General features: G+C 31.9%; 5 protein-coding genes across 7 annotated transcripts; 2 read left to right on the top strand and 3 right to left on the bottom strand.

Annotated features, from left to right (window-relative positions):
• Positions 1-1347: 1347 nt before the first annotated feature.
• On the bottom strand, positions 1348-7343 carry LOC115725755 (general transcription and DNA repair factor IIH subunit TFB1-1). Of its 3 annotated transcripts, none has more exons than XM_030655362.2 (20): positions 6982-7343; positions 6523-6601; positions 6378-6439; positions 6207-6270; positions 5948-6092; positions 5709-5784; positions 5537-5632; positions 5318-5362; positions 5116-5172; positions 4833-4988; positions 4668-4733; positions 4450-4573; positions 4190-4246; positions 3976-4085; positions 3694-3885; positions 3489-3602; positions 3308-3385; positions 3180-3227; positions 2791-2859; positions 1348-2661 (listed from the first exon to the last, which is right to left on the bottom strand). In XM_030655362.2, exons 1-20 carry the CDS (start codon positions 7060-7062, stop codon positions 2572-2574), a joined length of 1809 nt encoding a protein of 602 aa, XP_030511222.2. In that variant the 5' UTR covers positions 7063-7343; the 3' UTR covers positions 1348-2571. The 3 variants fall into 3 exon arrangements, with proteins under 3 accessions (XP_030511222.2, XP_030511221.2, XP_030511223.2); XM_030655361.2 differs by having other exon boundaries at positions 3976-4088; XM_030655363.2 differs by lacking the exon at positions 6982-7343 and having other exon boundaries at positions 3976-4088; positions 6211-6270.
• On the top strand, positions 1493-1840 carry LOC115724883 (uncharacterized). Its single transcript, XM_061116760.1, has one exon. It carries the CDS (start codon positions 1493-1495, stop codon positions 1688-1690), a length of 198 nt encoding a protein of 65 aa, XP_060972743.1. The 3' UTR covers positions 1691-1840.
• Positions 7344-8430: 1087 nt separating the features above from the next.
• Positions 8431-10687, bottom strand: LOC115724650 (transcription and mRNA export factor ENY2). Its single transcript, XM_030653981.2, has 5 exons — positions 10548-10687; positions 10345-10432; positions 10140-10234; positions 9489-9565; positions 8431-8773 (listed from the first exon to the last, which is right to left on the bottom strand). Coding segments are annotated over exons 1-5 (336 nt in total). The 5' UTR covers positions 10550-10687; the 3' UTR covers positions 8431-8699.
• Positions 10688-11268: 581 nt separating this feature from the next.
• LOC115694847 (protein DNA-DAMAGE INDUCIBLE 1) lies at positions 11269-15950 on the top strand. The gene is made up of 15 exons (XM_030621948.2): positions 11269-11449; positions 11527-11559; positions 11683-11810; positions 13172-13286; positions 13431-13547; positions 13643-13708; positions 13789-13851; positions 13941-13985; positions 14146-14207; positions 14788-14881; positions 14987-15079; positions 15151-15220; positions 15304-15374; positions 15455-15515; positions 15620-15950. The coding sequence occupies exons 1-15, from the start codon at positions 11384-11386 to the stop codon at positions 15760-15762; spliced, it is 1227 nt and encodes a 408-aa protein (XP_030477808.2). The 5' UTR covers positions 11269-11383; the 3' UTR covers positions 15763-15950.
• A 4918-nt stretch (positions 15951-20868) lies between these two features.
• Positions 20869-26649, bottom strand: LOC115724460 (subtilisin-like protease SBT5.3). The gene is made up of 11 exons (XM_030653750.2): positions 26447-26649; positions 26126-26235; positions 25922-26019; positions 25374-25541; positions 25036-25147; positions 24319-24859; positions 23567-23667; positions 23177-23428; positions 22485-22599; positions 22034-22250; positions 20869-21488 (listed from the first exon to the last, which is right to left on the bottom strand). The coding sequence occupies exons 1-11, from the start codon at positions 26546-26548 to the stop codon at positions 20953-20955; spliced, it is 2352 nt and encodes a 783-aa protein (XP_030509610.2). The 5' UTR covers positions 26549-26649; the 3' UTR covers positions 20869-20952.
• Positions 26650-27226: the final 577 nt, after the last annotated feature.

Consider the following 27226-nt stretch of genomic DNA (forward strand, 5'->3'; position numbering starts at 1 on the left):
GCTCAGGATAACACCTCTCTATCTTCAATCTACTCTAGTAGCTTTGATGATGGAGTTGAGCTCTGGTCTAAACCTGTAACAAATACAATCAAGGTTAATGTTGATGCTGCGATCTTTGCAAGTGATAACCAATATGGCTATGGTATGGTTGCCAGGGATGATTCGGGTTCTCTCATTGAAGCAAAAGCTCACTGTTTTCATGGTGCTTTCGGACCTGAAGTTGTAGAAATAATGGGGATCAAAGAGGCGTTGAGCTGGATCAAGCGTCAAGGTTGGCAACATGTTGAGCTCGAATCTAACAGTTTAGTCTCTATCCAGGCGATTCGCAATCATTCATCCCTCTGTTCCATCTTTGGGAATTTGGCTCAAGACTGTCATTCTCTTTTACTTTCTATGCCTTTAATAAAAATTTGTTTTGTGAAACGATCAGCAAACCGTCTAGCACATGTTGTTGCTAGAATGTCTCGGTCCTTATCTGGTCGTATTATTTCTGTGTCTAATGCTCCAGCTGCTGTTATGGATGTATTGTATTCAGATTGTTAATTTAATGAAGTTGAAATTTCATCAAAAAAAAAAAATTACTACATCACGTGTATAATTTAACATTAAAAAAAATAAAAAAAATATGCATTTTTAAAAAATTATTAGACTAAAAATCAATTAATGATTAAAGAAATTAGTAATACTAAATCATTTTTTTAAAATTAATTACACATGTGGCGTTGATATGTAATTGACGTGGCAATTGGCTAAGCAGTCTTGCTATTATTTTATTTGTCACGTGTGAAAAAACTCGATAGAGCGACCAATTCCAGATCCGCGTCTAGGTCCGAGTCCCGAATCCTGGATTCCAGATTGGAGATTAGAGTTAACTCCAAATCCTTTGTAAATATTATAATATAAATTAATATGAACCATTTTTCATAAATTAAATAATACAACCTATATTATATTAAAAATTTTAATAGTAATAATTAACACAGCACATTACTTTATCTAAACATAATATTATTTATTATTTAATATAATACCACCCTTATACATATACATTCTTATACGACCTCCAACATTTGACTTTAATGTGTACAATTATCCCTCCTACCAAACATATATAGAGATAATCTTGAGTGGAAATGAGTATCCAAAAGAATAAAAAACATGAAAGCCAAAAACTTTCCTCAAACTCTTTTGCCACCTCATCATAATCCTATTTTCCCCTTCATTATTTTATTTTATTTTTCTTAAAAAAAAGGAGATAATAAAAAAAAAAAGTTCCCTTTACTTAAAAGGAACCAAACCAAAAAAAAAAAAAAAAACATAAGCCAAACTCAAAATCCCAAAATTGTTATAGCGTCCAAGCATTCCTAACATTACCTAAAAACATTTTCACTCTCTCAAACACAACACTCAATTCCATTCATTCAAATCCCATTATATATTGATAAAGATCCGATCTTTACTATCAAAAAGCCAAAGAAAGAAGAAGAAGAAGATGTGTTGTGGAAGTAGGGTGTGCATGTTTTGCACGTGTGTAATTCTGGTGGTAGTTCTGATCGGATTGTTGTTCGGTTTCGGAGTTTTTAAGAATGGGTTTCACAAGATTAAGGATACTGTCGATTATTCCTCCTCCGCCGGAGCCACCGCAAATGGAAGACCTTTCTTCCCTTACTATGCTCCTCCACCCTTCTAATTAATCAATCATTATTGTATTAAAGATTCTTTCTTTCTTTCTTTTAAATTTGGCTTCTTTTTCCCTTTATTATGTTTTTTTTTTTTAATTATATAAATTTGATTGAATGTTATTATATTTCTATTTGTTTCAATCAATGCTTTATTTTGGTATGCAATAGATTCAAAATTGATTCTTTTGGCAATTTGAGAAAAGGGATTTTTGAATTCAAGTTTATAAAGTGGTTGATTTAATTTTGCTTAGAAACCAATTCACTATCTTTATGAGAGGTTATAAAGTTGGCTGCAGCTGCATAATTCTAAATTCTAATATTTGGAGAATAAAATTACCAAAAATGAAGGAAAAAAAAAGAAACTAGGAAGCTCAACTTTTATGAGAGTGACAAATTTTTTAGGTCTTGGATCTTAATTTTATGTCTTAATGTTATTGGTATAATTTTATATTGCGCCATAAAATGTTACATGCTTGATGGTTTGAGTTATCTTTCTCGAGTTTACTTCGAAAAGAAAACTCGAGAAAGGTAATGTTACATGCTTGACTTGACGGTTTGAGTTATCTTTCTCGAGTTTACTTCGAAGTGAAAACTCGAGAAAGACTTGACCCTTGAGTTCACTCTTTCGGGTCTATAGCGAAACAATCTTGTTACTATTCCAACATTATGAGCAATGAAAAGGAACTCAAAAAAGTAATTGGGTACTTTTCTTCTTCTTTTTCTTTCACTTTTAAGAAAATAGCACAATTTTACAACAATGGGATTTAAGGGGAAAAAAAACAACCCATTATAATGAAACTCAAAGCAAAATTGAATTGATATAAGTAAATTGTACTCATCATATTATGAGCCAAAATATTACTCCTCATTATAGCAAGGCCAAACTACACTAATATCCATTTGGCCCTTCTCCAATTTTAGCCGATGATGATCTCTTCTGTTGGTCTGTGTCGTAATGTTGAAATGCAGCATCAAGAGCCTGCACCGAAATGGAAAACGAGAAGAGCTTATAAACAACAAATTTACTCTTCCTTGATAGCTAATTCATAGTACAAACAAACATTAAACATAGGGAAATCACTACTGAGAGGTGTGGCTTTATTTTGACCTGGTGCATTGGCCGAACTAGGAGCGAAACCTGATGCCGAAAGTCTGATGGCACTGACTCCTTTATTTCCTGTTTTCATCCACAAAAAACCTTACCATCATTATTACTACTAACACACATTATCCACATCATGTTTTGCTTATCCTAGAAGGCATTTCGGTTTCGATTGAGTTAACTATTTTGACACAACTTGTTATTGGTCTTTTTCTGTTTGGAGCAAAAGGAGATCACAAAAGGCTTTATCTTTATTTCCTGTTATTACTCACAAAATACAGAAAATCATTACTTCTAATCCCATGACACATGATTGCAACTAGGTAGCGAAATTTTATTTTTCGGGACCTTGGCAAAATGGAATTCAGACACTCTAATGAACAACAATACTATACCTCTAGCTGCCGGTATATACTTGACATGGCATCCTTCAATCTAGTTACCTGCATGTATATCGAGTATCGACACCATGAATCTCAATACTAAGGCATATAGATTCAAAGAAAAGCAGTTCAAGACTAACCTTTGTATGAAGAGACGTTGTTGTAATTGGATATGAAGACCAGAAATGTCTTAGTAACTCTTGAATAGACATCCAATGCTGTCAAGAGAGAGATTTTCACATAAGACATAACATCTCTAACAAAGATTAACTAAGAAAAAAGAAACTTTTAGGCATTTAGATCTATGTTTCGGGAACTCACGTGTAGAAGTTCGTCTTTTGTTGTGCTCGGTAAACTGTCCAGAATACTCTCATGAGGATTCTTCCCAAGTTGGTACCTGGTGCTTGAGATATTTTGGGTCAATCCATTAAAAACCTGCCATAGAGATGAGAAGTTATACTTTTCAGCATAAAACTAAAACTCAGCCTATCATATATTATCACTTGAATGATCAGATTTCTGTTACCGAAAGAGCAACTTCAGGTTTAACAATGGGATTACTCAGTCCCAAAGTCTTGATTTTAGATATGGAATCCCTCAATGAGTGATAAGCTTCACCGATACTGAGGTTGCATTTCTTTTGTTCGGATTTATTTCGTATATCGTCCAATGTTTTGAGTGCATTAGCTTGCTGTGCATCAAAATAGTCTCGAGGATCCTGTTTTCAAGAAAATAAATTTATACAAAATACAACAGATAAAATATACACTTTATTACATGTTTCTACTAGTAATGATGGTGCAAAAACCTTGATGCAGAGTGGAGCAAAAGGATGATCATGAGGTGCTTGAAGATCTTCTATTTCAGTCATACGAGAAAGCCTATCGAGTCTCTCCTGTGTCACATCCTCATCGGTCTCTACTAAACCAGTGGGGCAAATATAATAAAACCAAGGCGAGACTTGAGTTCATATAGTAAAAAAGAGAGGTTATCATTTCAATTAACAAATAAACCGTGCATACCTTGCCTCGATCGTACTAGTGCCTCAGCAACCGATCGTGGATCTTCCAAGTCCATATCTGCAGTTAAATGTAGAAGCAAATGTTATGTACCTGAAACTATAAAGAACAATCTGCATTCAGCAGGAGGCTTTATAAGACACATATGGATTGTGGGCTAAAAAAGATTGGGGATCTCCTTAAGAGTGAGTGTAGCTCATAAGTCGTATCAATCTAGAAATAAACCAGAAAGCGAAAGCTAATAGATTGATAGAAAGTTTCACCTATAGTTCTTCCTTCAAGAACAACAGCACCTTGACGGTTAAGATCTTGAGACAAAGTCCTTTTATAATGCTCACTTTGTGGTTCACTTACTTCTTTGGTACCATCGCGAAAGATTCCATGGTCCTGAAATATTAAAGAAAAACAACAATATAATCATGATTAGCATTTACGTGTAACCGATCTAACAAATAATGAAGAATGATGATACACTACATACTGGAAGATGGGAATAGTCATCTCCTAGATCTGCTTCCATGTCCAAAGTTGGATCAACTCTTCTGATCTGCAGATACGAATTATTGGGGATTGAAATACTCTAATAGAAATGTCTATGAAGGAACGAATGAGAAAAAGAGAGCAGAAGTTTGCATTAAAGGATTACCTTTCGGCGAGCTTCTTGTGCCAATATGTCATCTTCTTTTAAGAAAATGGCGAGTTCATCATCTTCTGCAGCTTCTGCTGCTGCGGCAACAGCATTCTTTGTACTAATGAGGTACTCGGCTTTAAAGTATTTAGTAAAGAAGTCCTTTTCACTCATCTAGTTTAGAAATGAGCAAGCGTTTAACAAAATAACCGAGCAATAGACAATATACCTATTGCCTAACTAATAATGGCGAATGGAAAATAGCAAACTAACGAAGAAATTCCTTCAACAGGTGCGCTACCTTATTGGGAACGAGATTAAGGAATGCTCGGTGAACAGCTGGTTTCAGAACAAAAATCTAAAAAGATGAAAAAAAATGTATGATTCTTAGAAACACAAAAAGCACAGAATAGAAAAGATCATACAATCAAAACTTTGACCACCTAAATTTTCCACACAAAAAAAGACTAAAGGAGTAAGGGGGCCTAAATAGACAGACATACCTGATATTTGATCTCTGGTGTCAAATTAAACGTTACCTTGTTTGTCTGGAAGAAATAGTAAAGAAAAGAAAATAATATAAGATAAGATAAAAGATAATAATAAGACCGAAAAGAACCAAGGGACTTATGAATTTTCTTTCTACAAATCTATGCCGAGAAACACATCAACACTGTGGAAAGAAAATGACTACAAAAATACTTTAAAAGGAGAGATTATACCCGACCATCGGCCATAGGTTTGGTGTCTAATATCATCGTACTTTTGAAACCAATCCGTTGTTTTAACTTTCTGTTGCTATCGCCATCAAGCAATTTCTGAATTCAGATTTAAGGGAGTGTTAAAATATCACAATCCTTTGAATGAATTACTTTAGTAAAGTTAGTAACTGACCTTTCTTGTTGCCCAGAACTCTGATTCTGTTAAGATACCACCGATCACGAATTGCTTATGAAGCTTCTGCAATTCGCTGTGAATGAACAATCTTAGTTCTATGAACAAAAGGTTTTAATAATCAAATCAGTGAGTCATTGAGATCAGTCCTGTTGTACTTGTACATTTTAACTTTAATTATTTCTTTTTAAAAAGAGATCTTAGATCTTCAAAAAGTAATATGTGTAACATTCGGTTACCTATCTTCTCGCAATAGCTTCATCCGAAGCTCCAAATCTGCTGTACTGAGTTGTTCATCAGAAAATGTAACTGCAACTTTATCGGAAGCAACTTTCGGAGCAGAAACAACTTTTGCAGCTTCTGCAGCCTTTGCAAGGCAATTACCTAAATACAAAATGCAATGAAATCGATATTAAACAGAACTTCAAATAGAAGAAACTATCGGGCTGAGGAAGGAATAACATTGTCATGAAAAATGTGCTTGCAAATGAGAATTACCCACAAATTCTCGGCATACATGAAGATCAGCAAAGCTTTCAAACTCAAATATGTAACTCCCACCCTGTAACAATACATCCCAAGAAGAAAGGGACAAGAGATTAGTTTGAAAGAAACTCAAACTAGTCATTGTGGCAACTGAACATATTGGAATACTATAACAAAAGAAACCTGATCATGGGGGAGATTAAGCCAAGGTGGTTTATTTGAACCCTCTTTAGTGTGTTTATGACCTGAATATTATTACAGAATTAATAAAGAAACAGCATTTAGAGAATTGAGCATCAACCTCAAAAGACTTCCTGAAACTGAGTACCTTTAATGTGTACAAAATCCACATTTAGCTTTACATTAGAAGTAGGATCATGAGGACTGAATGAAAACTTTCTTTCATTCTGCATCAAAAGAGTAACAATTCCAAAGTTACAAAGAAAAATCATCATCCATAAACATACATTGCAGCAACTCAAAATCAACAGTTTCCCAACCTATAAAAAATACTTTTTGACCATTGATATTAGATACCACCATACCGACCTTTTACTCTATAATTGGCTATCAGTTTCTACCCGATATTGAAATTCACCATTAAAGATATTAGTTTCAAATTTACTAACTTTCAAACACTTGGGGGGCAATGAATCAAGTTGGGATTTTTTAAACACTTTTTTCTATTTCCCATCAAGTAAAATATCCATCTGATCACAAATATTTCATCCAAACATTAATCAATAAAAGTACAATCAAAAGAGTAAAAAGACAAAAGAAAAAAGACCATCTTGAGAAGACCAGGAGTGCCAGGGTCCTTGACTGAGGTCTTGTATTTAGCTCGTTTAATCACTTGCCCAGTTGACATCTTTGCTTCACCAATAAATCCAATCCAATCAAATGATCATATATGGGTTTAGATCAAATAACAAAAAGATTGAAAATTTGGATTAAAAGCAGGAATACGGTAATGGGTGTTATCACATTTCTATAAAATAAATAAAAGCTAGGGTTTTTCTGAAAAAAGGTATTGGGGTTAATTGAAGTTGAGTCTAATTAAGAAAGGTAAAGGGTGTCCCTGTTAATGGGAGCAACGAAGAAGAAGACGACGACTCCGAAATCTCCTAAGCAATTCTCTCTCTTCTCACTCTCTTGTGAGTAGCTTTATTGAGCGCCAATGAGGAATTGGGATTGGGACAAGAAAACGACATGTCGTTTTATGAGTGAAAGACCACAAACGACAACAACTTGACTCTGCTCTCTTACTGTTGTTCGTTTACTAATGAAAAGCGTGGTCGTTTTAGTGCATGGTTGAAAGCGATTTGTCGTTTTCTTCGAGACTACATATCGTTTTATGTTAACTGTTTTCTTCTTGGATAAAAATCTCAAACAAACGACATGTCGTTTAAACAATTATGTTCCATTTGACAAACTTATCATTAAACATTATTATTACTCTATTTGGTAAAAATACATGTATTATAAAAACTCCTTTCCTTCCTCAAATTTTGTATGATAATTTTTTTTTAACAACGTTTATTTTAAACAAAATTCTACCAATCATTTAAGTTTCTTCCAATTTACTAATAAAACGATCTGCTAACAAAATTACTTTTAGTTAAGTTGTCATTTCACGGAGAAAATTGCTCGTACAAGTTTCTTGCTGGGACTTTTTTCTGTTTAAAAAACAATAATTTTCTAAATTGATTAATAAACATTGAGTGATTCTACAATGCACCCCCTTAAAAGAGATGTATTGATGCACTCTTAACTTATTTCGGCATTCAGAAAAAAAAATTTAGTCTAATTTTTTTTAATATTCATGTACGTTATAGCTATTTAAGATATCCTACAAAATTTTGAGAAATTCAGAATAATTTACAATGTAGAAAACAATGTTCAAACAGTCAATTTTACACGCGTATAAAACAAAATAGTCACGTGTGCAATACAATATTTAAATATAGTTTTTGGCGTGTTAAACTTTTCTAAATTTTTTAAAATTTTGCAAAATGTCTTAAATAAATATAACGTACATGATCATGAGAAAAAATTTGACTAAAAAATTATTTCGAATGCTAAAACAGATAGGCGTGGATCAATATATCAATTTTAAAGGGGCGCATTGTAGAATTTTCCATAAACATTTATTTATATATATATATATATATTTATACGGACTATATAATACATGTATTTTCCTAATAAACCATAAACACAAGTATTAAGTAATATATACTTAAAAATGAAATGATTACTAATGAAGTTTATCCATTAAGAACTCAAGTGTATCAAGTTACAAAATCATTTTTGTTAACAAAGAAAAGATATATTACAGCATGTGATTCCTCAGTTCCATTCCTGTGATGATCTTAATTCTCAAGCTCATGAGATAATAATAATGCTTTCATCATCATCATCATCATCATCGTCATCATCGTCGTCATCATGATCATGATCATCATCATCATCACCACCACCACCACCATCACATCATCATCATCATCAAACAGCTGCTGACACCAAAAAAGTACGAATCTTTTGCAAAAGCTCAGCTTTTACAGAATCAGGAATGGAGGCTGCATAATAACAAAACATACCATGCCACTAAACTTGTTAGACCAAGCTATAATACACACACATATATATATTTGTAGGAATAATGTAAACATTTGTACATAATTGGGAAAAACTAAGAAGTTGGTAATGGTATGGTTGGTCAAAAGATTACTAAGTTAACTTGTTCATTAAGTTTTTCCTTATCCATGAGAAAACAAACAATGAGAGCATTTTTAGTGGACAAGATGAACAAACAACTTCGTATTAAGATTTATTATCGCGGATTCGATCTCAAAATCACAGGGTATCAGCTAAAATGTTCTAAAGAAAATAATCCCATAGAAATCTCAAATCTCAAGCCAAGAACATTCACAAGCAAACCAGAAATCTCTGCCTTTATTTCTCAAACCTTAGCCTCAACTAGAGACTAAGATCAACACATTACGAAGAGCAACAGAAGCTAATTCGAGATAGCCAATCTCCCATGAGTCTAAAAGTGATTATTCCGACCCAAAACCACTTATTTTTGAAACCCTTTCTAACTAACTACTGCTTCTAACAAACATAACAAACAATCAACTAACATTCAATCTATTACGACGACTACGCTAAGTAAAACAACTTAGCTTAGTTAGTTATCTAACATAAGTGAACCTTATGGGACATCTATCATAGTAAGAGCTTGCAAACACAAACCACAGCAGCCAACAAAAATAAGAAAGAGAATTGTCTCACCTCTTCCTTTCGGGGTAATGACATGTACAAGGTCGTCCAAGGTAACATTATTCCTCCCTTTTTTCTTTATGAATTGCCTACATTCATAAGGAAAGGTATAATTAAGATTGTAAGTAATAAGAAGATGATATGACGAGGATACCAATTTCTACAAATCATCAAAAATTGGCACTTTTATCAGCATTTGAACACAAAGTAAGGTGGACTTAGAAAAACAATCCATTGCTCAAAATATCTTAATTACTCAATTTCTGTCTCAAGCTTTTGTTATAATGATTTGGATCAATACATCAGATATATTAATTTTCAGAAACTAAAAAAGACTTGATAGGGTCATCAACTATTCCATATATAAACTAAATAATAGTCAATACCATCCTAGTTTGTGTTCTAATTCATTAAACCAATAAAGATTTCTAATCAAAAATAGATGAGAGGCTTATGTATATAGTATACATATACACTTAGATTTTGAAACTCAAATGGATTTAAGGGAAAAGAAAAAGAAAAAAATTCACATCCAGATTCAGCCAGTTACTAATCTCCACACCTAACATTTGGAATCTAGTTTATTAATTGATCCTAATAATCTAAAAAATAACTTAATAACCCAAAAGATTAACTTAAAAAACAGAACTTTAAAGTAAGTACCTGCAAAGATATTTCATATCATCTTTCCAACCACATTCAGTAAGCCTTTCTCTAAGAAGATCCATTAGTCTTTCCTTCTCACCACTCTCAATCAACTGTCATAAATAAAAGAACCCCAAACTTTGGTATAAATTCAAAAAATTTCTTCTAAAAAAAAGGAAGGAATTAATCAATTTCAATAATAATAATGAAAAAAAAAACTCACCTTTATGTTAAGAAGTTCTTGAAGCGTGGGTTCTTTGTCCTGAATTTCCACTACATCTGGTGTTGATGGACGATTCACTGATTTCCTCCTTCAACACAATAATTTTTACTCAATAAAAATACGAAATTTTCAAAACCTAAAAATTATTTTCTATGGAATTAAACAAAGAAGCTGATGATTATTACATCTTTAAGTGTACTTACATGATTTATTGTCTGTAATTTTGTGTAGGAAGAATAACCCTAATTTAAGTGGAATGGGACTGGTAATCGTCGCAGAAGTGAAAAGGTACAGAGAAATCGAGAGTTTTCCCAAGAAGAAAAACAGAATGATGACGATTTAAACGACATGTCGTTGATTGCAGAACACGAAGAAACGACATGTCGTTTATCCAAATTTAATTAATGACTTTTAAGTACTAACCAAAAAGGAAAATCAAGAAAAGGAACTAAAATTCAAAATCAAACGTCGTCGTTTACAGAAAAATTATCAAAAAACGACAATAATCCCAAACTTACAAAAACGATGTCGTTTACAGGCGAATATCAAAAAACGACAACAATCCTAAACTTACAAAAACGGTGTCGTTTACAGGCGAATTTCAAAAAAGATAACAATCCCAAACTTACAAAACGGTGTTGTTTACAGGAGAATAGAGAAAAACGACAACAATCCCAAACTTACAAAAACAGTGTCGTTTACAGGTGAATATCAAAAAACGACAACAATCCCAAACTTACAAAAACGGTGTCGTTTACAGGCGAATATAGAAAAACGACAACAATCCCAAACTTACAAAAACAGTGTCGTTTACAGGCGAATATCAAAAAACGACAACAATCCCAAACTTATAAAACGGTGTCGTTTACAGACGAATTATCAAAAAATGACTTATCCCATGACGGTGTCGTTTAATTCGTTTTGGCGTGTCAACAAAGTTAGCCAAAGCCCAAATTTTGTATATAAATAGTGAACTGATGACTTCTCCAATACAAAGTCCTAAACTTTCAGATCCTTTTCAAACTCAAGAAAGAAGAAGATGAAGATCACTGTAATGACTACCAATGACAACATCGTCACCTTAGATGTCGACCCTCATGAAACGGTAATAAACCCTTTTGTTCTTCTTCCTCAATTTCACTTATAGCTTTTGTTTGATTTGAATTGATTTTCTTGGTATAGGTTGAGAATGTGAAAGCTTTGCTAGAGGTTGAGGTATGTTAATTTAATAATGATTGGATTTTTTGAATTGGGGTTGGGTTGGATTGGGTTGAGTGAACTGATTTCGGTGTAAAGTTTGTGTTTTGATTGTTTTTGTTTTTTTTTGAATGTGAGCAGACTCATGTACCGTTACAACAGCAGCAGTTGCTTTATAATGGGAAGGAGGTTAGGAATTCTGATAAGTTGAGTGGTGTGGGTGTTAAAGATGATGATTTGTTGATGATGGTACCCAATTCTGCATCTGGGTATGTTTGTTTTTTGTTGTAAGAATTAATATATGGATCCTTTGTTTTATTGTTTTGTGATTTGTTATGGATTTTTAAGATGTTTGGGGTTGAAATTGAATCTTTTATAAGCTCATAGTTTGTGGACCAAAGGTTCTTGTGTAAGTAGGGACTCATTCACAAATCAATGACAGAAAATATAGGCTAAAATTGAGATGGATTTGAAGATTGATGGTAATTTTATGGAATTTTAAGATGTTTGGGGGTGATTTTGAATCTCTTTAAGCTCATAGTCTGTTGACCAAACTGTTTTTGAAAGATGCATATTGGTTAGTCTCCAAGTAGGGATCCACAAATCAGTAGCAAAAACTATGTAGACAAATTGAGATGGAATTGAAGATTGATTGAAATAGAATATTTAGGCAAATCTGAGTGGGGGTGTTTACATATTAGAACCATGTATTCGAGAAGTAGCTCGAATGATTAGGCATGTGAATTGCTCCCACAAGGTCTGAGGATTGAGTTTTTCTTAGGTAGCTAGCTACATAGCAATTTCCATAGGAATTCTGGCTCTTTGAAAAATATATACTACTCTTAGCTCATCCATTTCCCTATTATAGGCTTTCTTTCATTTATTGTTCTGTGATTTGTTATGGAATTTTAAGATGTTTGGTTGTGAAATTTGAATTTCTTTTAAGCTCATAGTTTGTGGACCAAAGGTTGTTCTTTTACTTACTGTCTGTCTTTTGAAAGATGCTTATGGTTAGTCTCCAAGTAGGGATCCATTCACAAATCAATCGTAGAAACTATAGGGATAAATTGAGATAGAATTGAAGATTGATGGAAATTGAATATAGGGAAACCTTAGTGGGGGTGTTTGGTTCGAACAACAAACAGATAAAAACATATAAAAAGTAACTCAAACGGTTAGTTGTTCAATACTCGATCTAATCCAATACACTATTGATCTAATCCACAAGGTTGATACACTATTGATCTAATCCAGTACTTGAAAGAATTAGAATATATGTATTAATTGGTATTAAGGAAAGAATTACAAAGTTCCAAACTTTTCTAGACAGTTCAGTATCTCCCTGAGTAATTTTTCACTCACTTTATACCAACTCTTCCCTAATGTTTTAAGCTCACACACCTTAGGACTATTAGGACAGCTCACTTAGAAACATTTCATCTCAGCAACTAAGAATTTGAAGCGATTTGGCATGTCTAGCTCATCCACTTCCCTAATATACTCATCTATTACTTATTTACTATCAATATTATATGTTTACAACATATTACTGACTCACACATCCATGGAGTATACTTTGTGTTTTTTCACTTCAATTGTGTGCCAATTAATGTTTCTTTTATCCTTCCAGTGGCAGTGCCGCCTCCAATGAGTTGGGCATGAATCCAGATGGCTCTGCTGCAAATCCTGAAGCTTTCCAGAGACACCTTCGAAGTGATTCCAATATGATGGCACAGCTGTTTCAGGTAGAGGGGTTTTGTGTTTCTTATTAGGTTTTCTTTGTGTTTACTCGGTTTTGAAGCATGTAAACTAGCCAAGTTTTTTCAACTAGAATTAAGCTCTATCTTGTATGATCTTTTTGTTGAACTTGTTTGTTTTCTCTTCTACAGACCGATCCTGATTTAGCACAAGCTATTTCCGGGGACAATGTCAATCGATTGCAGGAGCTTTTACGCGAGCGTCATCGCCAAAGATCTGACATGAAGCGTCAGCAAGACGAAGAGCTTGTAAGTCCATTTGTTTTGTCACTATAATTAATTATAATTTTGTATTTGATCGAAGTCCAAATTTACCTATATTTTTTCTGTTATTGTGTGATTAGGCCCTTCTTTATGCTGATCCCTTTGATGTTGAAGCCCAAAAGAAAATTGAAGCTGCCATTCAACAGGTAATTTATATATGTTTAGTTAACACTCAATCGATGTGACTCTGTACTTCTTTTTAATTTAATTTCTAAACATTTTGCAGAAAGGAATTGATGAAAATTGGGCAGCTGCCCTAGAACATAACCCAGAAGGTTTCGCTAGGGTGGTATGTAAAATATTCAACTCTATTTACCGTTCCTTCCTTCCCTGGTCATTTTGAGTACTTAAATGAATCTATTTCTTGAAACTCTTCAGGTTATGTTGTATGTTGACATGGAGGTCAATGGGGTACCATTAAAGGTAATTGAAACTCTTTAAGAATATCTCAATGTTCTTTTCGACAGTTTAGGGTTTTGATTTGAGATGAGTGAGCGGCATTATTTGACATGTTTCGTTTCTTGTTGACTTCAGTTCCAATTGTTTTATACAATAGTTGCTGATTATGATTTGTTTTCTCCAGGCATTTGTTGATAGTGGAGCACAGTCAACAATTATATCCAAAAGCTGCGCCGAGCGTTGTGGGTATGTGCTTTATGTGTTCTATATTCTGATCACAGTTCTTGTCATACAAAAACTTGGAAATTATCATAGTTTACTACAAAGCATTAACATAAATGCAAGGACCAACAGAGTATGAATGTTTTGATTAAGAATAAATAGGATTTATCCCCCTCCCCAGAACTTTGACTATTGTTAAGTTTTGTCCCCTTTCTCTGTTGCGAAAATTCCCTTTGAAGTTTGAACTATAAAAATTGTTGCAAATGTCTCCCTGTAGTTGCATTATGATCATTTATTTAAAAAATTTATTGATATAGCACTAACATGATGTTAATCTAGCACAGTTCAAGAGTCCAGATAAAAAATAAATATATAAATAGAAGTCTAGTGGTATATTATGTGAGTATGTATGTGCATTCTTAGAGTTACTATTTGTATGTTTAATGTCAATAAATTAGGTTTTAGGTAGCTTAAAATTATTAAATTCTTTGATTAATTAGATTGAGGAGTTAATTTTGTTGTTCAAAATATTCACGATTAGCGAATCGAGTGTTTAATTTGTAAGGCTTCTTGTGGTTTTGTCGTTCGTATGGTATCTATCCAGGCTGTTGCGGCTTTTAGATCGACGTTATAAGGGCATTGCTCATGGTGTTGGCCAGTCAGAGATATTAGGCAAAATTCATGTAGCTCCAATAAAGGTATCTTTATTTCCAATGTAGTTGTCTTAATTTTTGTTCTTTTAAAAAAAATCTATTTAAAAGTGTCTAACATAACATATCACTTTTGCTGAATGATCTCTGTAGATTGGAAACATATTTTATCCTTGTTCTTTCATGGTTCTCGATCAACCGAACATGGAGTTTCTTTTCGGACTGGATATGCTTCGTAAGCATCAGGTAGTACATATCGTCTAATCTCGGCAATTCATAGTTTGTATTATTTCTGAAACACCCCTACACAAATTCAGTGCAGCATAGATTTGAAGGATAATGTTTTGAGAGTCGGTGGAGGAGAGGTTTCTGTACCGTTTCTTCAAGGTTCGTAATGTCATATCCATTAAGCTTTTCGAAAGTAATTGACTGAAATTGATATTAACCGAAATGAACCAAACCCTTTACAGAGAAAGACATACCACAACATTTTTTGGATGAACAAAGGCTATCCAAAGAAGCATCCAGCTCGGGAACCGGGGTGAGAATCTAAAACGTCTTTCGGTGTCTTCATTAGGTGACATTGTAAGAGTCTTATCTCAACTTTTTCTTACTCTTCAGGTGGCATCAGGAAGTACAATGGATGGGAGCAAAAAAGCATCACAAGGAGCCCAATCTTCTGGTGAGTTCTTCGAATCGGATGATACGAGAACCTGTTTTTGCTTGGACTTATTTTACAAGTTGGGACATAAAGATCAAAACTTTATCTTTTCTTTGTTTCTACAGGAGGTACTGCTCAGGGATCCGATTTCGAAAGCAAGATTTCGAAGCTGGTTGAGCTCGGATTCGGAAGAGAAGCAGTCATAGAAGCTCTCAAGCTATGTAATGGAAATGAGGATCAAGCAGCTGGATTTCTTTTTGGGGGCTAAATTATTCTACCTCATTTTTTCATAGCATTTTTTATAGCATTTTCTATTTATGGTTACCATTGGAATATGTCATTTAAAATGAAATTGTTGATAACATTTAACTCTTTTTAATATCAAATTATTGTTAAAACTTTAAAAACTCTTCTACAAAACTAGTCTTCCAATTCAAATGAGTGATGTTTCATAACTATTTTGTTGTTCTCCTAAATTCTGGCTTATTATTTGATTTGCTCATTATTATGAAGACAATTTAATATTGAATTTCACATATTTTTTAGCCAAACAAGAAACTATAAGTACCTTATAAAAGAAAACTTGAAATTCAAACAAAAGTATTTTTTTATGTATTACTTAAAGTTTTCATTTTTAAAATTACAAAAATACGATATTTTCAGCAAAAATTAAGAAGATAGTAAAAAACGAGAAGTTAATTATAAAATAATAAATAAAATATCAAATAGTATACTGAAATTTGTATTTTATAAACAAAAAGTTTCAAATTGTAAAAATATATATTTTTTTTCCATATTAATGTATTTTAATAAATTTTTTGATCAAATTTTTGGTGGAAAACTTAAAATTCAAACAAATGGGCCTTTATTTTTCTCATATAAAGTTCATATTATGATGTACAATGAATTGAGCAACAACATCACAAACGTTCATAATCAAATATCCTAAACAAAGACATTAAAATTCACTCTCAATATTTTTCCGAAATCGAATTCGAAACCTCTCTATCAATCTAGTAGAAACAACTCTTAATTTTGAGTAAACTTTTCCAGCAAAATAATGTCACAAATAGATTTTCTTGCATACTTAATATTTATAAAAGATCCCAATATGTGAATCTTAGTATCAGCAAGAACAATTCTAGTTTTTGTAGCATTCTCAGTACCAAACTTGGCTTTTTTATAAGTTATTTTTACAAGTTTTTTACAACGTGAAAATAATAATTCTTATAAAAAAAATAAAAAATAAAAAATAAAATCCGTAAAACTGTATTTTTATAATTTTTTTATCATATTATCAAGTATTTATAAAAAGAGGAAATTGTACTTTATACTTTTTTTATATTATCCTCTTTTATTTTTACCTTCTTTTTTAAAATCTATCATTTTTACCTCTTTTTTTAAACATTGTACCAATTTTGCCCCTGTGACTTCAAGAAACTCTCCATGTGATTCTCTTATTATGTAAGGATATTTTGGGTACAATACATATAAAAAGAGGTATGTTTCAAATAAATATAAAATTAGAGGTAAATTTGATTAATTGATGAATAAAAGAGGCATTTTTCAACTTACCTCTTATAAAAATATGACTTTAAAAACACATTAGCCCATAAAAAACATGAACTTGGCAAAAGCCCAAATGAGTCAACCACGTTAACTGACGTCATCACACCAAATGAACGGTCAGATATTTCTATCTCAGATAACAAATCAACGGCCAAAAGATGACAAGGGTTTAGAATGGTACCTATAAATAAAGGAGTATAGAAGAGATCTAACCCTAAGAGAGCCGCCATTAATGGAGAACAAGGAGAGGAATGGATTTTCAGAATCTTACAGAGTGGGTGGTTAGGAAAGATACCATTTTTATTCACTTAGTTTGATCAAAAGTGAAAAAAAGTTTCAATCTTTATCTTTCCTAACCCACCCATTCCATAGGTTTCAGATTATTCCACCTTCTCCTTAGTTTTCCCAAGTTCTTGGAGCTGTTCTTTCAACTGGGGTTTCCTTAAACTTTGTCTGTTTTGTGTTTTTTTATTAACTTAAACAAAAACCTTTAATGTCATATTCTGTTTTCTGTTTTTGTTTTGTGCAGGTTGGAAGAAGAACTTCAGTTTTTGGTAAATTACTTAGCTTTTTATTAATCAGTTGTTTTGAATTAAGATTACTAATCATGGTTAAAAATTGTTTGTTTTGATTATTGTTGTTGAGAAAGATCTTTGGATGGAGTTTTACTACTATTGTTAGTGTCTTTTTTGTTTTTGTTTTGTTTTTGAAGTGAAATAGAGAGAGTTGTAAACACTAAAGAGAAGCCTTTGTTTATGTAATACTCTGTAATTTGTTGTGGTTGATTAAGAAAGATGATTAAGTGTTGTAATTTTTGATTTTGTTCTTGTGGTTAGAGTAATAGCTTGTTAAATTGAGATATTTGTTTTTTAGAGATAATTATTTATTGAAGTAAATATATTTAATATAATTTTTAAATTTTTTTATATGTGTATTATTAATTTTTTTTTATATATGTGTAATATTATATTAATTGATAAATATTAAAGAACATTTATGCCCATATTACTTATTTATATAAAATGAATAAAATGTATTTAAAATATAATATTTAAATAATGTTCAGAAAAAATAAGAGCTGTATTTGTGTCAAAGTTAAAGCTGTAAAATAGAGAAAAGTAAAGAAGCTCTTGGAGTGTGATATTTGGTCAAAATAATTAATTATATTGATGACATCTATTATTTTATTAAGAATATAATATAAAAGAAAATATTTAAATAATAATGATATGGTAAATAAATAATATAGAATTGATTAAAAAGTAACTAATTATAATTATAATATTATAGTAAATAAAAAAGTAGTATTTGTTAAATTTTGTACAATAATATATTTTGTATAAAAATTGTTATAACTTTTAGTATTTTTCAAATTTAGAACACTTTTTAAAATATTACATAGTAAGTTGTTTGTTATAAATTATTTTTTTTTATTAAGAAAAAAAATACTTCATTAATCGAACAAAACCAATTACAAGCCGTAAGCTAATAATTACATTGAAACTTCCTCAAAAAATCACTTTCTTTACAAGAACCTTTTCTATTAGTTACATTTTGCAACCTATACTAACAAGCTATTCTTATATTCGAACCATTATGATCAATAGAGTTAGAGCAGCCCTCAAAGAGCATTGCTATTAGGCACCAGTAGTGCTTAATACTTTTTTAAATTGTCGCGTTGTGATTGGCTAGCGATACTCCCTAAAAGCTATTATATTAAATTATATGAGACTCGATAATTAATTGGACTAATAGCGATATTAACACATAAGATGGTGTTAGGCACCACTGGTGCCTTTTAGCATTTCTCGCCCTCAAAGACACATTTATTATTGTTCCTCCAAATATTGTAAATGGAGGCAACCAAGATAGACACCTGTATAAAATGCAATAGACCTTTGGTTTTCGAAGCTAACTTGTCATTCTAGCCCTTATAATCCCTAAGCCAAGCCCTATAGCCCAACCAGTCAAAAATCTTATCCAACACTCTTTAGGAAAACTCACACAGAAAGAATAAATGCTCATGTGATTCCAAGGCCAAGCCACAAATCAGACAGTCTAGAACTTTTAAAAAAATTTAAAACCATATCATTTTATCTCTGGTAAGAAGCTGATTATTCACTATTTGCCATAGCATAAAACGATGTTTAAGAAGAATTAAAGAGTTCTAGATAACTCTGTGATAAGTTACTTGAATTTGAGCAAGTTCATAGTTGTAGAGCTGCCTAGTTTTGAACTTGTCGGTGCCTCCTGTTGCTATAATTTCAGCAAGCAAAAATCTTTTCCTCGAATTGCAAATTTTACGCCAATACCAACTAGTGTCTTGTTTGAGCTCGTAGGACCAAAAGGGGACGTTCTTCAAGTAGATTGCATTGATCCAATTGATCCAAAGCAAGTCCCTTTTGGTGTTGATAGCCCATATGTACTTTGCTATATTAGCATGGTTCTATCTAACACTATCCTTAAACCCGAGCCCCCATAAGCCTTTAGGAGACAAACTTTCTCCCAAGAAGCGACATGAATTTTGCTCTTGTTACCATTCAATCCCCAAAGAAAGCCCCTGCATAGTCTTTCAATCTCTTTAGTCACACTTCGGGGGAGAATGAATATCATCCAATAATTCTTAAGACAAAGTAATACCGAGTGTATCAATTGAACTCTCCCAGCAAATGATAGGTGTCTACTAGTCCAAGTTTGAATCCGTTGCTTGATTTTATTGAGCACAATTCCACAATCCTCAGCCTTTTACTTTGTTGGTCTCAAAGGGATCCCCAGGTAGGTTAGAGGATAGTTGCATTCGGTTAGCTGGATAGTGTTGCACAAATCAATTTTTTCAGCATGATCAATACTGCCAAAATAAATATGAGATTTGGCAGTATTTATGTTTAGACCCGAAACACTGTTGAATTCTTCAAGAACCTTTTCCAGAACATGAATAGATTGTTTTGACCCTTTGCTAAACAATATCAAGTCGTCAACGAAACAGAGGTTGATAAGCTTTAAGCTTTTGCACATAGGATGGAACCTATAATTAGTGTTCCTAGCTGCTGCTGGTGAGAGAGGGTCTCATTGTCTAAGCCCCTTCTCACCCTTGAAGCTCCCTTGAATTCTCCCATTCAACATGATCGAGTAGCAAGTAGATCGAAGACACTTCATAATCCATGACACAAATCTCTGTGGCAGATTATAAGCATTCAGAATTGCTTCAAGGAAGTCCCAACTCACTTAAGTCTTGCTTATGTCAAACTTGATGTCACACCTAGGAGAGATATTTTTCCTTCTGTAGTTCTTTAAAAAATCTTGCAATATCATCACATTATATGCTAAAGATCTCCCGTGAACAAACGCTCCTTGATTCTCATTCACCAACAGAGGTAGCACTTTAGCAAGACGAGAGCACAATAGCTTGGAAACAAATTTGTAAATTGTTGTGCAACAAGCAATAGGCCTAAAGTCCACAACTCTAGACGGGTTATCGTGCTTTGGTATGAGAGAAATTTGAGTTGAATGAAATTTCTTGGGCATAAAAACTCAGTGATACCATAGCAGAGTTCATCACCAATTTTCGACCAAACAACTATAAAAAAAACCAGACTCAAACCTATCTGTGCTAGGAGATTTAGTTTCAGGTATACTAAATAGAGCCTTCTTTATTCTATCTTGGTGAAGGGTTTGAGAAGTATTAATTGTTGTTTCATATCCAGCCGAGTATATTATAAATTATTTTGTTGTGACTAAAAATGAAATATTTTGTAGTGTGTTGTAAGATATTTTTCTTTAGTAAATACTTATATTAAATAAAATATGACATAAAATACATGTACTAATTTGCATTAAGATTCTTAAATATAACATTCAGCCACACTGTTTTCTCATTTCTTTTTGTAAATTAGTACTTTACTACTATAGGACTTCTAACATAGTGCTTTCCATCTGACCATTTCAATTGTCCAAACACATAATCTTTAGGCTTTCCAACAAATTTTGGCTTGAAAAGAACTTCAAATTTCTTTTCTTCACCAACTTTGGTAAATTCTAAAATTGTGGGCTTAACATATACATAAACTCCAATTGGGGCTTTCACATATGCCTTGTAGGTGCCCGGTGAGCCAACATTCTTAACTATTCTAGTAACTGTCACCGATTTCGAACTTAGATCAGTAACTGTAATCGAAGGGTAATTAAGGTTGGCTAGAGTGAATGATTTGGAACATTTAAATGGTTTATTATAGAAAAGTTGAAGTGATGTTTTGTTGTAGCCATGAGCACATAAGAAGTTCAAGTAATCATTAATAGTTCTGTCGTAGACAAGTCCGGGATCCATAGCTCGGTTCGGTTGAATGTGGCCGGAGCCATATTCAAATGGAGTAGCTTTTGTCATGTTCCAGTCCAACAATGGTCCTTTGTTGTTATCTTGAACTTTTGCTGCAAATAGATTAGTTTGATTAGAAATAAATAATCCTTGTTTTAAGATTTGCAGAATATATGAATATATTAGGAGCATCACTTTTGTCCAATTTCAATAAATTTTGAATAATTAATAGTGCCGAGAACAAGACTCAATCAGTTAGTTGCTTCCATGCATATTTTTATCTTATGTGTGCAAAGGACTTTAGTCTAATTTCATTCAATTTTACTGTTTCAGTGATTGTTTATGTACTAAACTATGCTCATCAGACTTTGATATCTACCAAATCATGCCCCTCAAACTTTGATATGTACTAAATTATGCCCCTGAACTTTCATCCATGTTAGAGTTTTTTTACTAAAATTAGACAAAAATCCTTAAATCTAACAATCTCAATAGTTCAGGAGGAATTTTTAACGGCAAAAAAAGTTCAGGGGACATGATTTTGTACATATCAAAGTTCGGGGGGAAAAAAATCCTAATTAGCCAAAAATAAAACTCTCTTACAGCTAGAAACAAAAGTGATGCTTCTTCCTGAAATTTTTTATATATTTATATATACCTGTAGTCATTATAGCTGAATGAATTGCAGCTGGACTCCAATTTGGATGAATGTTTTTAAGAAGGCCAACAATTCCAGAAACATGAGGGCATGACATTGAAGTTCCAGAGGCTGCATTATATTTGACTCTTCTCTTATCAAATTCTAAGTCTGTAGTTGCTGGTGCAGATTCACTAAAGGCAGCAATAATATTAACTCCTGGTGCTGTGATATCTGGCTGTAAGTGAAAAAAAAGCTAAAGTAAGCTTTGACATATTATGACTATAAGTGAAAAAATTGTGACTTAAGAAAATCATAATACCTATGTCATCACTAAAATGTTTTTGCTAAAAGTAATAGTAACAAATACTATGATATGTTGTTGCTAAATATGTTTTAATTCACAACAAATTTTATTGCTATAAATGAGGTTGTAAATCATTAGTAACAAATTGTGTCTTTTGGGCAAGACCTTAAGCAAAGCTGGTTGAATAATGCTAGGTCCTCTTGATGAGAATGAAGCTATAATTGGGGATGGTTTTTGTCCTATTTCAGTTTTTGGCTGAGTGATGTAAGCCATAGGAACCCTGCATATATTCACAAAAAAGAATATGAAATTGAGTGCATGAGTTTGAGTAAAAAAGAAAACTATTTGATCCTTTATTAAAAAAAAATGTAGTATTTTAAAAAGTAAAATAATTTCTCCAAGCCCTGGGTCGGGTTGGCCCTAGGTGTAGACTCAAGATTGACCCTGAATCAGGGTCAACCCTGAGTTGAAATGGGCCATAGACAAATTTTTTTTTTTTGGGCATTTACTATAAAAATAAATGGTATTTTTAAAAATCATAAAAAAAAATATATTTTTTAAAAAGTATTTTTTTCATTTGGGTCCTTAAAATGAGTGGGCCCTATAAGGCCGACCCTGTCCTGAATTTTAGTGAGCCATATGAAAAAAAGAAATTTTGTGTCTTTATTTAGAAAAAAATGTAATATTTTAAAAATCAATAAAAAATATATGAATATTTTTAAAGAGGAAATTCTTTTTGGGCTTCTGGATTAAATGAGCCCTAAGCACAAGCCTAACTCACCTATGCACAAGGTCAAAGCCTGTGCAGCCGTAACCCGTTTTAGCCCAGGCCTAATCATGTTAGTAGTAGTACTTACTTGGTAGTTTTGAGGTATTCCAATACATAATTTCCTTGAGTAACATTGAGATGAGATGTAGGGAGCACATGAAGTTCAGCAGTGAAGCCATGATTTCCCACTGAGACATTATTAACTAGAATCATTCCCACAGCACCAGCAAGTAAAGCTTCTTGACCTTGATCAAGTGTGAAACTTTCATCCCCAACAAGACATACCAAAATTTTTCCCTTTACCTTCTTTGGATCAAGACTCTCAGTCTCACATAGTTGTCTGAAATGAATATTAAATAAATGTGTATATAATTAATTAAATAATTAGTCAATTTGTTTCTTCAATCTTTTGGGAAGAGAGGATTTGAACTTCAAATCTTCTCTTTATCAAAAGAGATGACTACAATTAATTACTTACGCTTTCAAAGGATCTTTTACTTTAGCAGCTTTTGCATCCAACCCATAAATCAAAGGATAAAACTTTTGAGATGGCAAGCCACCTAAAGAAAGACTTAGTCCCTACAGTCATGAGATTATATATTAAAATATGTCACTTAATAGTTATAGGAAACTTTTATGTTTAGAGCTGCATTGATCATTACAATTTTTTTTCTTACTTTTAGTTATAATAAAATTTGTAATTAAAAATAAAAAATTGTGAATCGGTAGTTAAAAATATTAGCCACAAAAAGTACAGTTTATTGTGATTAAATGTGTTTTTAGTCATAATATTTATTGTGGCTAAAATTAAATTAGTGACAACTTGTATTTAAATACTATATTTTAGTCACAAATAATTTTTTGTTCTCATTAATTTAGTCACAAAAAAATTATGTGACTAAAAGGTAGTAGGTTTTTTTTTTTTAGTGGATGCTCTCCTTTGTATTTTCGACATCCAAATAGTTTTAATCTTAGTTTTTTCTATATGAAGTGTACAAAGTAGTTATTAAGAAATCTTGTAAATTTTTAAAAAAATCATACAAATTTAGCGCACTGTAATGTTCAAATAGTCTATTGCATACATCTCTTTGGTACACGTGTAAAATAAATTGTTTGAACTATGCTTTTTCTATATAATAGATCATTATAAATTTCTTAGAACTTTGCAAGATGTATTGCTATTAAATAACTATATTGTATACTCTCATATAAAAAGTTAAAGAATATTACCTTAAGATGCTTTTTGTTTCCAAGAGCTACATAACTATGGAACTCGCGATCAATTGTGCTAGCAGCAACGGTTATCATCCATGGTGACGCATTAGCTACTGTGTTTGAATTAGATCCGTCATTGCCAGCTGAGGCAATGACAACAATATTTTTCATAACAGCATGAAAACTACCTATTGAAATCGATTCCTTAAAATATTCAGAAGGTCTACCACCAATGGAGGCTGAAATTACGTCTACACCATCACTTATTGCAGCTTCAAATCCAGCCAAAGTATCAGCTTCCGTGCATGAATTGCCTTCGCCCCAACAAACCCTATAAGCGGCCACCCGAGCTTTCGGAGATCCACCCTTTGCAGTGCCATTGCCATTGCCAAATATGTTTACTCCAGAGACAAAGCTACCCGCAGCTGTGGAAAGAGTGTGCGTCCCATGTCCACTAATGTCTCGACTAGTAAATAAGTTTTCGCTAGTAGAGATATTTATGGACTTTAGAAGTGCAATATAACCTTTGTTAAAGTACCTTGCTCCTATTATCTTCCTACACAAATATTCAAAATCGAGAAGATTGATTAGTCATTATCATATTCAGAGCCGATCCTAATTATAAGTTATTTGAGCCTAAAGATAAGAAAGAATTTATAATTTTTTTATATCATATTTACTAAACTGTAATTTAAATCAGAATCAACACTTATATTACGCTTTTTGACTAACCTATTGCATCGAACTTTATCTTTAACGACGGATTGACAGATTCCACGCCATTTTGATGGAATGGGTCCAATTCCTTCATACTCACTAAAACTCTTTGATTCAGGCCAAACACCTATACATAAAATATATATAATTGTAACTTATATGATTAGTTAATCTAATTACACTTGTAAAAAAGAATTACATATCGTTAATGATGCGACATTTTAAATTAATCAATCATATTTATTTAAATTGGAACTCATTAATTTATAAAGCAATATGTACATTACTGTATATATGTAATCTTATTAATTTCGCATATTATGGTTAGTTGTTAAGAACAATAAGAAAATTACCACTGTCTAAATTTGCAATAATTACATCTTCACCGAATCGCGCTTTCGTCCAAATAGATTTTGAAGGAACACGACCGCTATTTCTTTCTAATCCAAGAAATTCCCATGAATGAGTAGTGTGCAATTTCAGTTCCTTGCTCAGAAAAACGGATACTACATTCGGATGCTCTGTAATATATAATTAATTAAACACAATATTTTAGATCATATATTATAACATAATAGAAAAGAGTGTGAACAAAACATACATTTACTCACTTTTACTATTAAAATGATAGATTATATATATTTTAGACAAAGTAATTTTTACAGCTAAATGTTACTGTTAGTTACAATAAAAAAATTACTTATCGTTAAAGTATAATATTTAAATATAAATTGTTATTAATTAAATTTTTATTACAATATTTGTTTGCGTCTAAAATATATATTTATTCACAATAAATTTTGACTTTTTTTTTTAACTTTTTAGCCACCATTTTTACCTTTTATTGAAAAATTTAAAACTTTTTGTGTTTTGTTGTTTTTTGTTTTGTAGTGGCACTTACTTTGAATTTCTTGAGCTTCTATGTCATGAAGAATTGCAGCAAAGCCATTAATATGCCTATTATATGAGTAAAAGATGGCATCTTTTGCTTTTTCCTCACTGCACAAAAAATCCAAAAAATTAAATCTTTATGAGGAAAAAAAGAAAAATTAAAGAAGAGATGTATGAGATTAATATTAATTGGACATTAATTAATGATAATAACCTTCCTAAGTAAGATCCAAGAAGAGTGTGATGAGATTTTGTGGCTTTTTCAAGATCATCTGAGGTAGGGTTTACACCATGAGAATGTGTTCCCATGTACACAATATATGGCTGCAATTATACATACACACAAAAAATTCTTTTGATTTGCTAAAAAATAAGTTCGAAAAATGAAATGTATTTTTTGGAGGAGTACCGGAAGTTCAGTTTCCATCTCCAAAACTGTTAAAGTTAAAAATAAATAAAGATAGATTTATTAAAATGAAGATGGTTAATTTTTTGTAATTATGAGATTTATATATATATAACTATAAATGCTTGCCTTTTTATGAGTGGCTTGAGCTTGTGATTGGAGCAAAATGAAAATAAGAAAAATGGTAATAAGAAGAGAAGAAGAAACAACAACACTACCATGTGGTGCCATTTTTTTCTTTTGAAAGAAAGAGATTGAATTGGGTGATAATTAGATCTTTGGTTTCTTCTTCATTTTTATGGTCAAAATAATGTAGCATATCTACATTATTTCATAATTAATTAATAATATATGTACCTTATTTTATTGTATAATAATTAGTCCCCAACTTTCATGTTTCTTTGGCAACTTGATTCCCTCACTTTTTTTATTTTATTCTTTTAAAGTTCAAAGTGACTATATGTATATATTTTTAAATAATAAAACATCTTTAATTATGAAAAATTAATTATTAGATTTTTTTTTTCTTTGAATAAATTACTTTAAATTAATAGTAGTGATTACTGATTAATTAATAACCTCTCCATAGTTTCCTCACCTTCTCTCTCATTGCTTATCTCACTCATACTCAAAACTTATTATTAATTTTACGAGCATATATATAGGTGATATTCTACGATTGGTTAACAACATTTTATAAAAACTATTTTCTTAATTTCTTTTATTATTTTTTTTAATAATTAAACATATATTTGGCTCAATTTGAATGTATAAATATCTACATTTTCAAGTGCTGATCTATATGTATACGTATAGTTTTATATGCAAGTGCTCATATATAAAAATAGAATATATTGTGTTAATGGGAATAAAAAAAGTATTGTGCTTTAATCATCATTCATTGGTTTC

Source organism: Cannabis sativa, chromosome 6 (assembly GCF_029168945.1).
Source record: "Cannabis sativa cultivar Pink pepper isolate KNU-18-1 chromosome 6, ASM2916894v1, whole genome shotgun sequence".
Lineage (NCBI taxonomy): Eukaryota > Viridiplantae > Streptophyta > Magnoliopsida > Rosales > Cannabaceae > Cannabis > Cannabis sativa.

Bases quoted from the DNA above. Each gene is read 5' to 3' on its own strand.
- LOC115724460 (XM_030653750.2), bottom strand. From the start codon at position 26,548: ATGGCACCACATGGTAGTGTTGTTGTTTCTTCTTCTCTTCTTATTACC. The intron at 25,148-25,373 runs GTAATTTTCTTA...TTTTATGTATAG, and splicing joins TATTGCAAATTTAGACAGTG to GTGTTTGGCCTGAATCAAAG. The intron at 22,600-23,176 runs GTAAGTACTACT...GAATATATGCAG, and splicing joins GAATACCTCAAAACTACCAA to GGTTCCTATGGCTTACATCA.
- LOC115694847 (XM_030621948.2), top strand. From the start codon at position 11,384: ATGAAGATCACTGTAATGACTACCAATGACAACATCGTCACCTTAGAT. The intron at 13,287-13,430 runs GTAGAGGGGTTT...TCTCTTCTACAG, and splicing joins TGATGGCACAGCTGTTTCAG to ACCGATCCTGATTTAGCACA. The intron at 15,221-15,303 runs GTTCGTAATGTC...AACCCTTTACAG, and splicing joins TTCTGTACCGTTTCTTCAAG to AGAAAGACATACCACAACAT.
- LOC115724650 (XM_030653981.2), bottom strand. The intron at 10,235-10,344 runs GTGAGTTTTTTT...TATTTATGACAG, and splicing joins AAGAACTTCTTAACATAAAG to TTGATTGAGAGTGGTGAGAA. The intron at 9,566-10,139 runs GTACTTACTTTA...TTATGAATGTAG, and splicing joins GATATGAAATATCTTTGCAG to GCAATTCATAAAGAAAAAAG.
- LOC115724883 (XM_061116760.1), top strand. From the start codon at position 1,493: ATGTGTTGTGGAAGTAGGGTGTGCATGTTTTGCACGTGTGTAATTCTG.
- LOC115725755 (XM_030655361.2), bottom strand. From the start codon at position 7,062: ATGTCAACTGGGCAAGTGATTAAACGAGCTAAATACAAGACCTCAGTC. The intron at 6,093-6,206 runs GTAATTCTCATT...TTTTGTATTTAG, and splicing joins TGTATGCCGAGAATTTGTGG to GTAATTGCCTTGCAAAGGCT. The intron at 5,785-5,947 runs GTAACCGAATGT...GTTCATTCACAG, and splicing joins AAGCTATTGCGAGAAGATAG to CGAATTGCAGAAGCTTCATA.